At 47.7% G+C, this 13,667-nt stretch overlaps 1 protein-coding gene across 1 annotated transcript in view; it reads right to left on the bottom strand.

Moving 5' to 3' along the window:
- RAC3 (Rac family small GTPase 3) overlaps nucleotides 1–13,667 on the bottom strand; it is a 39,789-nt gene that overhangs the window by 25,394 nt on the left and 728 nt on the right. Inside the window, exons 2-3 of the mRNA XM_063961231.1 lie at nucleotides 12,244–12,315; nucleotides 10,271–10,388 (exon numbers count right to left, since the gene is read on the bottom strand). Coding sequence (XP_063817301.1) covers nucleotides 10,271–10,388; nucleotides 12,244–12,315 — 190 coding nt within the window. The remainder of the gene's footprint in view (nucleotides 1–10,270; nucleotides 10,389–12,243; nucleotides 12,316–13,667) is intronic.

Genomic DNA, 13,667 nt, shown 5'->3' with positions numbered 1-13,667 from the left:
CAGGAAATGTAGGAAACGACCCAGTTGAAATACCTCTGTAGGGGCCTTCCTGGCCTCGCACCACGCAACATATTTACGCCAAATCCGGTGATAATGTTGCACGGTTACATCCTTCCTGGCTTTGATCAGGGTAGGGATGACTTCATCCGGAATGCCTTTTTCCTTCAGGATCCGGCGTTCAACCGCCATGCCGTCAAACGCAGCAGCGGTAAGTCTTGGAACAGACAGGGTCCCTGCTGAAGCAGGTCCTTTCTTAGAGGTAGAGGCCACTTCTCTGTGAGCATCTCTTGAAGTTCCGGGTACCAAGTCCTTCTTGGCCAATCCGGAGCCACGAGTATAGTCCTTACTCCTCTCCTTCTTATGATCCTCAGTACCTTGGGTATGAGAGGCAGAGGAGGGAACACATACACTGACTGGTACACCCACGGTGTTACCAGAGCGTCCACAGCTATTGCCTGAGGGTCCCTTGACCTGGCGCAATACCTGTCCAGTTTTTTGTTGAGGCGGGACGCCATCATGTCCACCTTTGGTTTTCCAGCAGTTGCCGTGGCTACCAGGTCTGATAGACCTACCCCAAATAACTCCTCCCCCTTATAAGGCAATACTTCCATGTGCCTTTTAGAATCCGCATCACCTGACCACTGTCGCGTCCATAAACCTCTTCTAGCAGAAATGGACAGCGCGCTAACTCTTGATGCCAGTCGGCAAATATCCCTCTGTGCATCACGCATATATAGAAATGCATCCTTCAAATGCTCTATAGTCAGTAATATACTGTCCCTATCTAGGGTATCAATATTTTCAGTCAGGGAATCCGACCACGCGAGGCCCGCACTGCACATCCAGGCTGAGGCGATTGCTGGTCGCAGTATAACACCCGTGTGAGAGTATATACATTTTAGGATATTCTCCAGCTTTCTATCGGCAGGTTCCTTTAGGGCGGCCGTATCAGGAGAGGGTAGTGCTACCTGTTTTGACAAACGTGTGAGCGCTTTATCCACCCTAGGGGGTGTTTCCCAACGTGCCCTATCCTCTGGCGGGAAAGGGTACGATGCCAATAACCTTTTAGGAATTATCAGTTTTTTATCGGGGGAAACCCACGCCTCATCACACACTTCATTTAATTCCTCGGATACAGGAAAAACTACAGGCAGTTTTTTCTCACCAAACATAATACCCTTTTTAGTGGTACTTGTATTATCAGAAATATGCAATACATTTTTAATTGCTTCAATCATGTAACGTGTGGCCCTAGTGGAAGTCACGTTTGTCTCATCATCGTCAACACTGGAGTCAGTATCCGTGTCTGTCATTTGAGGTAACGGGCGTTTTAAAGCCCCTGATGGCGTTTGAGACCCTTGGACAGGCACAAGCTGAGTAGCCGGCTGTCTCATGTCGTCAACTGTCTGTCGTAACGAGCTGACACTGTCACGCAATTCCTTCCATAAGCTCATCCACTCAGGTGTCGACTCCCCAGGGGGTGACAACTGTATAATAGGCAATTGCTCCGCCTCCATCTCATTTTCCCCCTCAAACATGTCGACACAATCGTACCGACACACCGCACACACACAGGGAATGCTCTGATAGAGGACAGGACCCCACTAGCCCTTTGGGGAGACAGAGGGAGAGTATGCCAGCACACACCAGAGCGCTATATATAAACAGGAATACCACTATAAAATGTGCTTTTCCTTTATAGCTGCTGTTAGTATCAAAACTGCGCCAAATTAGTGCCCCCCCTCTCTTTTTTACCCTTTTCTTTAGTGCAGGACTGCAGGGGAGAGTCAGGGAGACGTCCATCCAGCGGAGCTGTGATGGAAAATGGCGCCTGTGTGCTGAGGAGATAGGCTCCGCCCCCTTTTCTGCGGCCTTTTCTCCCGCTTTTTTGTAAGTTCTGGCAGGGGTTAAAATACATCCATATAGCCCTGGGGGTTATATGTGGTGTATTTATGCCAGCCAAGGTGTTTTACATTGCTGCTCAGGGCGCCCCCCCCTAGCGCCCTGCACCCTCAGTGACCGGAGTGTGAAGTGTGCCTGAGTAACAATGGCGCACAGCTGCAGTGCTGTGCGCTACCTTGTTGAAGACCGATGTCTTCTGCCGCCGATTTTTCCGGACCTCTTCTTGCTTCTGGCTCTGTAAGGGGGCCGGCGGCGCGGCTCTGGGACCGAGCTCCGAGGCTGGGCCCGTGTTCGGTCCCTCTGGAGCTAATGGTGTCCAGTAGCCTAAGAAGCCCAATCCACTCTGCACTTCAGGTGAGTTCGCTTCTTCTCCCCTTAGTCCCTCGATGCAGTGAGCCTGTTGCCAGCAGGTCTCACCGAAAATAAAAACCTAAAACTAAAACTTTCACTAAGAAGCTCAGGAGAGCCCCTAGTGTGCACCCTTCTCGGCCGGGCACAAAAATCTAACTGAGGCTTGGAGGAGGGTCATAGGGGGAGGAGCCAGTGCACACCAGGTAGTCCTAAAGCTTTTACTTTTGTGCCCAGTCTCCTGCGGAGCCGCTAATCCCCATGGTCCTTACGGAGTTCCCAGCATCCACTAGGACGTCAGATAAATAATGCATTAGAGATTATAATATACAGGAAATATGTAGGTTGTAGCTTTAGAGCTGCAGACTATTGCAGTGAGTGCACCTCCCAGGCACACACTGACTCTCCTGCTCTCAGACAGTCCCTTGGAGGTGTCTCTGTGTGGCCTATTCTGATAGGAGAATGCATGATGTGCCCTAAACACAAGGAAGTGAGCAGCATGAGACTTTTTCATGGTTCATGCTCTGACCTAGACTATTGTGCTATTAATTTGGTGCTGGGCAGAAATGTTGCAGGAATTTACACCATAAAACATCAAGTACAGTATATAGAATGTTAGTTACTGTAGACTGGACTTGGTTCTCTTTATAATAAGGACAGAGATAAAATCAGCTGCTTACATTAAAAAGGAGATTTATTGTAAGAACTTACCTTTGTTAAATATCTTTCTGCGAGGTACACTGGGATAACATCGGGGTGTAGAGTAGGATCTTGAGCCGAGGCACTAACAGGCTAAAAGCTTTGACTGTTCCCAAGATGCTCAGCGCCGCCTCCTCTATAACCCCGCCTCCGTGCACAGGAGCTCAGTTTTGTTAACCAGTCCATTGCAGTAGCAGGTAAAAGAAACGACAGCCGTTAGTAGCCACATACACCACATTCTCACGTCAGGAGAAGGTATCAGCGGCTAATGCCATACAAACTCAAAGAAGCTAAGTGCGTCAGGGTGGGCGCCCTGTGGAACCCAGTGTACCTCGCAGAAAGAGATTTAACAAAGGTAATGTCTTACCAAAATCTCCTTTTCTGCAGCGGTGCACACTGGGTTCCACAGGGATAACATCGGGGATGTCCTAAAGCAGTTCCTCACGGGAGGGGACACACTGTAGCGGGCACAAGAACCCGGTGTCCAAAGGAAGCATCCTGGGAGGCGGAAGTATTGAAGGCATAGAACCTTATGAACGTGTTCATTGAGGACCACGTAGCCGCCCTGCACAATTGCTCAAGGGTCGCACCACGGCGGGCTGCCCAAGAAGGTCCAACAGACCGAGTAGAATGGGCTTTGATGGTATCAGGAGCTGGAAGACCAGCCTGTACATAAAGGAAAGAAAAAAGTGTGTACAGGTGCGCTATCAAAAGCAGCTCGTATTGGGATGGTCTAGATCCCGGTGTAAAAATTAAATACAAATATATAGGGGTATACCAGCGCTGGCTGTTTGTTAATGACAATTTAGGCATGTTATAATAGATATATCACATTAATATAATAAAAACATTAAATAATAAAAACAATAAAAAAAAAAATCACATCATACTTTATAGGTGCCAATGATAGATACTAATGAAGCCACTGATCGCCCAATTTTCCACTTTGGCTAGGGAAAAGGCTTTGGAATATATTGGGACACACAGTCTATAGTAGAAATTAGATCTAGGTCAGTATTCTTTTTACCAGTGTTGTTGGTGGGAGAAAGCAGTCCCTTAATTTCATCAGCTGGGATGTCCTTTAAATACTGAGAGAGTGTCCAACTGCTGGAGCAACAAGACCTGTTGGGAGAATGCAGTCTCCTTGTAAGATCAGCTGGGATGTCCTTTGTATGCTGAATCAGGTGTCCAAAAGCTGCTATGATAGTGAAAGTGGGTCACAGTTTAAAGTGCTGGTTCCCAAAGATTGTGCCAAGAAGCGTGGATTTCATCCGATTGCGGCGTCAGTGGCGTGCAGGCTCAACGCGTGTACATAAGCTTGTGCAATCACCATTCTAATCCGTCTGGCCAGGGTCTGCTTATTCGCAGGCCAGCCACGTTTGTGAAAACCAAAAAGTACGAAGAGAAAATCAGACTTCCTAATGGAGGCTGTCCTCTTCACATAGATACGGAGAGCACGTACCACATCCAAAGAGCGCTCTTTGGAGGACAAGTCAGTAGAGATAAAGGCTGGAACCACAATCTCTTGGTTAAGGTGAAAGAAGACACCACCTTAGGTAGATAACCAGGGCGCGTCCTAAGAACCACCTGGTCACGGTGAAAAATCAGAAAAGGTGACCGATAGGATAAGGCACCCAAGTCTGAAACCCGTCTGGCAGAGGCAATAGCCAGCAGAAACAAGACCTTAAGAGTAAGCCACGTAAGGTCCACAGATTCAAGAGGTTCAAACGGAGACTCATGCAAGGCCTCCAGAACCACCGACAGATCCCAAGGAGCCACAGGTGGGACATAGGGAGGTTGAATCCGTAAAACACCCTGAGTGAATGTATGAACATCAGGCAGAGTCGCAATTTTCTTGAGGGAGGGCAGACGAAGGCCTAAGTCCAGGACCTGTTGCAGGAAAGCCAACAGCTTGGCCGTACTAAACTTGTAAGCGTCATGATTGTTAGATGCGCACCAAGCAAAGTAAGAGTTCCAGACCCTATGATAAATCCGAGCAGAAGCCGGTATATGGGCCTTCAACATAGTTTGAATGACCACCTCAGAAAATCCTTTGGCCCTCAGAACTTAAGCTTCAAGAGGCACGCCGTCAAAGCAAGACAAATCCTGGTATACACAAGGGCCCTGAACGAGGAGGTTGGAATATTGCGGAAGTAGAAGAGGACGCTCTAACGAGAGACCCTGTAGGTCTGAGAACCAATGCCATCTGGGCCACGCTGGAGCGATCAGAAGCAGGATTCCTCCTTCTTGAACTTCCTTATTACTCTGGGCAGGAGGAACACCGGAGGGAACACGTACGGCAGGCGAAAGTTCCATGGAATTGCCAGTTCGTCCACGAACGCTGCTTGAGGATCCCTTGTCCTTGCTCCGAAGACCGGAACCTTGTGATTGTGTTGAGACGCCATCAGGTCTACGTCTGGTAGGCCCCACTTGTCCACTAAGAGTTGAAATACTTCTGGATGGAGGCTCCACTCTCCGGCGTGAACGTCCTGACGACTGAGGAAGTCCGCTTCCCAGTTGAGGACCCCCGGAATGAACACTGTCGATATGGCTGGCAGATGGCGTTCCGACCACTGAAGAATCCTGGACACTTCCAACATTGCCATGCGGCTTTGAGTGCCGCCTTGATGATTTATGTATGCCACTGTTGTGGCGTTGTCCGACTGTACTTGAACAGGACTGTTCTGTATCAGATGTTGGGCCAGGTTCAGAGCATTGAACACCGCCCGCAATTTCAGAATGTTTATCGGGAGGAGAGACTCCTCCCTGGTCCACCGACCCTGAAGAGAGTGTTGCTCCAACACCGCGCCCCAACCCCTCAGACTGGCATCCGTTGTCAGGAGAACCCAGTTGGAGATCAAGAAGGGACGACCCCTGCTCAATCGTTGGTCCTGTAGCCACCAGCTCAGTGACAGACGAACCCCTCGGAGACAAGGAGATCATTTGAGACCTGATCCGGTGAGGCAGGCCGTCCCACTTGGCAAGAATCAAACTCTGGAGAGGGCGGGAATGAAATTGAGCATACTCTACCATGTCGAAAGCCGACACCATGAGGCCTAGTACTGGCATCGCCTAGTGTATCGACATTCGCGGGCGAGAGAGGAAGCATTGAATCCTGTCCTGAAGGTTCAGGACCTTCTCCTGTGACAAGAACAACTGCTCATTGTGAGTGTCCAACAATGCCCCCAGGTGCACCATGCTCTGAGCAGGGACTAGCGAAGATTTCTTCCAGTTGATGAGCCACCCGTGGGCTTGCAGAAACTGGACCGTCAGATCCAGATGACGGAGGAGAACTTCTGGGGAATTCGTCAGGATCAACAAGTCGTCCAGATAAGGTAGGATCCTGACACCCTGACGGCGGAGCAGGGCCGTCATCACCGCCATGACCTTGGTGAAGACTCGCAGAGCCATGGTCAATCCAAAAGGTAAGGCCCGGAATTGATATTGCTGATGCGACATGGCAATAGGAATATGGAGGTAAGCATCATGTATATCCAGGGATACCATATAGTTCCCGGGCTCCAAAGCCAGAACAATAGAGCGAAGAGTTTCCATACGAAACTTGGAGACCCTCACAAATTTGTTCAAAGACTTGAGGTTGAGAATGGGCCGGGAGGAACCATTCGGTTTCTGGACTAGGAACAGCGGTGAATAGTACCCCCTGCCTCTCTGATTCAGAGGCACCGGCACTACCACTCCTGTGTCCAGGAGGGACTGTACCACCAAATGAAGAGTTTTTGCCTTTACCTGATCCGAAGGGATGTTTGTCAGGCAAAATTGATGAGGGGGCCATTTCTTGAAGGATATGGCGTATCCGTGAGTGACGACTTCCCTTACCCAGGCGTCTGAAGTGTTCTTCAACCATACTTGGGTAAACCGTATAAGTCGGCCTCCCACCCTGGGATTCCCCAGAGGGAGGCCCGTCCTGTCATGCAGCAGGCTTGTCTGATTTGGAAGCAGGCTGACAGGCAGCCCAGGCACGTTTAGGTTTGGGCTTATTGGTTTTGGAAGTGCGAGCCTGTTTCGGGTACGCCTGACCCTTTGCTTTACCTGGAGGTCGAAAGGAACGAAAGGAAGTACTCTTAACCTTCGGAGCCGAAGGAGAAGTACTAGGTAGACAGGCCGTCTTAGCGGAAGCTAAATCAGCAACAATCTTGCTAAGATCTTCACCAAAAAGGATGTTCCCCTTAAAGGGGAGCACCTCCAAGGTTTTCTTAGAGTCCAGATCCACAGACTAGGACCGTAACCAGAGAATCCGGCGAGCCAGAATGGACGTAGTAGAAGCCCTGGCCACCAGAACACCGGCATCTTAAGCTGCCTCCTTAATGTAATGAGAGGCTGTGACAATATACAAAAGACATTGTCTAGCATTATCAGAAAAATTGGACGGCAGCTCTGCTTCCACCTCCTGAGCCCACGCTTCAATAGCTTCTGCAGCCCAAGTAGCCGCAATAGTGGGCCGTTGCACAGCTCCCGCAAGGGTAAAAACAGACTTTAAGCAACCCTCTACAAGCTTATCCGTCGGTTCCTTCAGAGAAGTAACGGTGGTGACAGGCAAAGCAGAGGAAACCACCAGCCGAGCGACTTGCAAATCCACCGGCGGTGGCGTTTCCCAATTTTTACTTAACTTCGCAGCGAGGGGGTAGCGAGCAAGCATCTTCTTGTGAGGTGTGCATTTCTTTCCTGGATTCTCCCAGGATTCCTGACGTATATCAACCAAATGGTCAGAATGAGGCAAAATTTATTTGGCAACCTTCTGACGTTTGAATCTGTCAGGTTTCTTGGAGGCAACAACAGGTTCTGGGTCATCATCAATTTGAAGAATCAGCCTGATAGCCTCTAATAGGTCAGGAACATCCACCTGTGAAACAGACTTCCCATCAGAAGCATCTGGATCAGTGCCTGAGGGATCAGTATACACGCCATCCTCATCGGACGAAGTATCTGAAACATGAGTGGATTGTGAGGAAGTAATGTCCCGCTTAGAGGACCCATTGGTCTTAGGCGGGCGAGGGTTAGATTTTTGTTTAGTCAATGAATGATTCAATTGATGTAACTGAGTGGACAGGAGCTCTGCCCATGGCGGATTAACTGAAGGAACGATATGTGGCTGTAAAGGCACAGGAGGTCCCATACGAGGCGTAAGTCTAGTTACCAGCGTAGTCAATAAATTAGAGAAAGTAGTCCAAGGCGGATCGTAATGTGCCACCGTTGCTACAGACTGACTGGGGGGTAAGGAACCCCCAGAACCTGAAGCCTCCGCTGCTATATTTTCCTCTAATGCATCTGTGGCATCACCATCGCATATTGTGGGATCGGCCACAGAATCATCGCCCCTTGTAGCTGACATGATATGAAAGCGTAAACCACGGGCGACACAGTACAATGGGGGTCATTCCGAGTTGATCGCTAGCTGCCGTTGTTCGCAGCGATCAGGCTAAAAATCGGCACTTCTACGCATGCGGCTCAATGCGCACGCGCGACGTACTTTCATAAAAGCCGATGCAGTTTCACACAAGGTCTAGCGACGCTTTTCAGTCGCACTGCTGGCCGCAGAGTGATTGACAGGAAGTGGGTATTTCTGGGTGGTAACTGACCGTTTTCGGGGAGTGTGTGTAAAAACGCAGGCATGTCAGATACAAACGTGGGCGTGCCTGGAAAAACGCAGGCGTGGCTGGCCGAACGCAGGGCGTGTTTGTAACGTCAAAACAGGAACTAAACAGTCTGAAGTGATCGCAAGCTAGGAGTAAGTCTCGAGCTGCTCAGAAACTGCGCAATCTTTTTTTGTAGCAGTGCTGCGATCCTTTCGTTCGCACTTCTGCTAAGCTAAGATACACTCCCAGAGGGCCGCGGCTTAGCGTTTGCACGGCTGCTAAAAACAGCTAGCGAGCGAACAACTCGGAATGAGGGCCAATATCAGCAGATATAATACCTATCCAAGAAACCCCTGTGCAGTGTGACAGCACAAGCAGAGGATTCAGGAGGTATATTTTGACTGAAAATCAGAGAGAAAAATACAAAACAAGTATATCCGGTAAAAATGCCTACATCAACTAATAACCCTGACGCACTTAGCCCCCCTCAGGGTACAGAATATAGGGATAGCAATATGAGTGAGATACACGAAGTAGATATCACACAGCAGCTATATACACACACACAGTCACATATACAATGCAGAAATTATAACAAACAATAAAACTGCACTGGACCAGCAATACTAAGTAATACTAAGTAAAGCTATACAGACTTATAGATATATCAATGCACAGTAAAGACTGGATGTATATCACAGGGTACTTGTACTAAATAGCCCTGTAGTAATGCACTGTTTCTTAACTAACACTGTCAAAAGACATGTAGAATACTTAAGTGTCCTGTAAAATGCACAGCGCTGACAGGCAGGCAGCTTTACAGAGGAGGATTTGCCCTTGCAGTCCCAGACTCAGCTCAGCATGTGTAATGACGCCCAAACGCTGACAGAGAGTGCGGGAGAGAGAGAGATGCAGCTCCAGGGCGGGAACATTTACTCTAAATGGTGCCCTGGCGCTGGGGGAGGGGCTACAGGTCAGAGCCTTATCCCCTTGCTGGACTTCACCACCGGGTATTGCGGGCCTTAGCAAACGGATTTTTTAGAGAATCCGACCTGTGCCCTTGCCCTGGTGGTCTAGTGGGGTCCCTGTACCAACACAGTGTCCACGCCAGTGCGCGCGGCCCACCTCCTAAAGGCCGCGCCAGATCGCGATTTACAGCGGGTCCCGCCTGGGGGACCCTCTTACCCCCTCCCTTGATGCGGCCACGCGTCCCCGGAGAGCTTTGGTAAGTGTGTGTGCCTGACCAGAAGAACTGGAGCCCTCCGCTATAAGTACCCGGCAACCAGAGCATGGGAGTATACAGCGCCGCCGGGGGAGGTGATGGATCTGCAGCATGAGATATCAAAATGACATCTAGCACTGTGAGCGCCTATGCTGCAGCCCTTGAAGTCTTCTAACTTCTTTAAAAAAAGCTCTTTTCAGGGCTGCTGCCTGTTCCTGTCCTGCACTGCAGGCACCAACTTACAAACTGAGCTCCTGTGCTTGGAGACGGGGTTATAGAGAAGGCGGTGCTGAGCATCTTGGGAACAGTCAAAGCTTTTAGCCTGTTGGTGCCTCGGATCAAGATCCTATTCTACACCCCAATGTTATTCCTGTGGAACCCAGTGTACCCCGCAGCAGAAATAACTATTAGACTTTCATGAATGTGCAGTAGTCAGTGACTGAACTGTACAGAAGCCATCCATCCATACGAGAGTTTTAGTCAGGTGTGACAATGGCGCACGTACCGTCTGAGGGTAAGAAAGGGGTCTTAGTCTGTCGTAATCTTCTTGACCTGCAGTATCCCAGAGACCCAGATTGACTGGTTTTCCATCCACCATTACATTGGCGGAGTAGTTATCAAATCTGTATGGACACAAGGAGGAAAACATGAGTGACAACCAAGGCTAAACCTCCAGCTGTTATTACACTACAAGTCTTGACATAATTTGGAGACAGGGGGGTCAATCCAATTACACGCAAGTTCATCATAGGTGCAAGTAAGTGCAACTGTATGTTGACCTTGAGGTACCTCCGGACTCGCAAAGTTTTGTTTGCAATCCCAGGGTGGTATCGGGCCACGAGGGGACGAATCTGAAGGGGCAGATTTAATGAGCGATATTCTTGTTATCACTTGTTACTAATCTTAAATGGTGCTCCAACCAATCAGCTCCTAACCGTCATGTGTTTACAAAATGACAGTAGAGGATTGCTTGGAGCACCACTTAAGATAAGCAATAAGTGATAACAAGAATATCACTAGATGTTAAATCTCCTTCCTATCTCCTCATTTGAAAGAACAATTTTTTCAGATCCCAAATTTTCCTATTATAATATTCATGTAATCAGAAACCAAAGACAGACGTCAGTCTGAGCATGCATCAACAGGGGCAGACAGGAAGGATCCCTTTTCTAGAAAATCTGTGTTACAGTAGCCCTAGGATATTATAGGCTTCGTTTTCCAGAGCTTGATAACTTATGGGGGAAGCTTTGCAGTCAGAAATGGAAGGACCCTAATCCCATAGCCCAAACCACTAAACCAACCTAATACCTTATCCTTAATGCCCAAACCTTAATACCCTTACCCTAATACTCTAACACAGAGGTTCTAAAACTCGGTCCTCGGGGGCACACACAGAGGGAGAATAGAGGGAGAATAGGTGTCGGTATGCCAGGTGTCGGGATTCCGACGTTGGTATACTGAGCACCGGGATCCCAACAGCCAGCATGCTGAATATTACCCTGCAAATACAATAAGACAGCAACATGCAATTAACACAAGGACATTTCCACTTAACTCCTTTGCTGTGAAGGACAAGTTGGACTTGTGTTAGGAATTACATGGGTTCAAATGAGAGCGGGGAGGTGGCGGCATCTTGCTGGCATCAATAGAATATCATTACCCCACCCCTTTCACACAAAATACTGCACACAAATTGACAAGTCATGAAATATGGGAGTAAGTATTAGAAGTGTTCTATCTCTCCCCATCCTAGCACCCACAGGCCAGAGGTACCCTTAAACCTTAAAGGGTAGTTTTTCTTTCAAATAATATGACCCCTGAGAAGTTACAGTATTCTCGGGTGATCACAGTGGAGATGTTTTAATATGGGAGAAGTGGACAAAAAGTTGCCTATAGCAACAGTCAGCTTCTAGCTAGTATTTACCTTGAGTGTTCACTGGAGAAAACCCATGGACTGCAAAAAAAACCCTTATACAATACAATACAGGAGAGAGTCCTACATTTCAAATGATGTGGCCGGTTAGAGGTTATGACCTATGACTTGGTGATCACTAGACTACCCTGCATTGTTGAAATACTTGTAGCCCTGCCAGAAGACGGTGGGCACTTCATTTACACAAACTCCCCATTTCTGGGGCATACAGAAGCAGGGGCGCTGCTGTCATCAGCCCATACTTGGCTCACTGTATGTCTGATTAATGTGTACAGTTCCCAATTACCAAACCCACCAACCATAGTCTGGCACACAAAGGGCGGGATTCAATTCTTTTCACCCCTTTCCACACCCGTTCTGTTTCTGCCCTCTGGGACACGGTATCATTATTTCAGCTCGCTACCCTTGTAGCACAAGGCAGCCGACCCTTTACACAGCTAAACCTGATTACTATGAGTGGGATATGCACGATAACGGGGATCGTTTTAGACAGGAGATTGGGCGTGATATATCATTTGAATTCCACCAAATGACTTAGTACTCACACAGTTGGGATGTATTCACCAGGGAATGCATTGGTCGTATAACTAATCAGAAGACAGGTTTTTCCGACAGCTCTGACAAGAGATACAAAATGCAGGCATTCAAATTTACATAATACAGAAGCTATACAGCAGTATCACATTTATATACATATAAAGGATATGAGCACAATCATTTCTCAGGTGATCATGGCAGATTCCAGAAGATCCCATGTGACTTGTAAACAGTATGTGCTGGAATCTTAGATGAACAAAACAGAACATGTACATGGGCGCGGATTCAGAGTTGCCTGCCAGTCGGCAGGCAACGTCAGTACAACTGCACTGCATGCACAGAGAAAATACCATATGCAGAGTTCCGCGCATCTATGTGATCAGTGGCATACATCTCTGAATCGCTGGTAGAGCTATGCACTCAGCTACGGAGCATGTGAAGTACTGTATGAACACATGCATGATTGCGTGTCTGCATGAGCCCCATGGTGTGATAACAGATGTGAGTATAATGTATGGTGCACGACTGTGCAATGATTACATAGTCACCGATTTACTGGGACCAGAAATAATAAAGTGTTTGGATATTCTAATCATAGTATAAATGGGACAGGCATCATCAAAGTGTGCAATGTGCATGTTCAGTGCAAATATACTACAGCATATATGCACTGATCCTGAGCTTTTTACATGTATTTATAAAAAATCAAGAACATTGCTAATGAAGCAATATCTGGAACTACGGTACATATTTATGCCATTATTGTGATGTAGGCATTGGTTGGCACGAAAAGGTGGCAGCGACTCCCAGAAGGTGCGAGGCTCCTCCTATTGATGGGTTGAGCCCTGCAAACCAGGGCATCTTACATACACAGTGATGCTGCTTCTGCCCCCAAAAGGGAAAAAAATAGATTCCGTTTAGTGGAATCAGTTACTTAGTGAACTTCAAGTGGCAGTTAATCCACACAACACCCATTTCCTTTCACTCAATGGGGCGTCATCAAAGCACATTCTATACAGGAGAGCGTGAGCATTACAGTGTACATTTCATTATACTAAACTAAAATGTATAAAAGTGATTTATTAAAAGTAACTAATATATATCACATCTTATTACATAATGAATTAAGGGTGTGGTCCACTAGTAAGCGGAATATAGGACACTTATGTGTGCTTTTACATTTTTGCACATTTATATCCAAACAGAATGGGAGCATGTTCTGTACGTATGCATGCAACAAATGCCCAGGCAATGTGCGTTTCACAAATGACTGACAAGGTATACTGTTATATCACACAGCGCATGTATGACAAGTGGGGAATACACCAAATATTTTTATATCACATCATAACTGCTGTATAACTGGGATATATGCATAATTTCCTAGTTTTCTCATTAGGTACCAATTGAATATAGTATAGCGTTAGACACA

Source organism: Pseudophryne corroboree, chromosome 3, assembly GCF_028390025.1.
Source record: "Pseudophryne corroboree isolate aPseCor3 chromosome 3, aPseCor3.hap2, whole genome shotgun sequence".
NCBI lineage: Eukaryota > Metazoa > Chordata > Amphibia > Anura > Myobatrachidae > Pseudophryne > Pseudophryne corroboree.
Note: the sequence above shows the minus strand (reverse complement) of the source record. Positions and strands in the feature narration are given on the sequence as shown.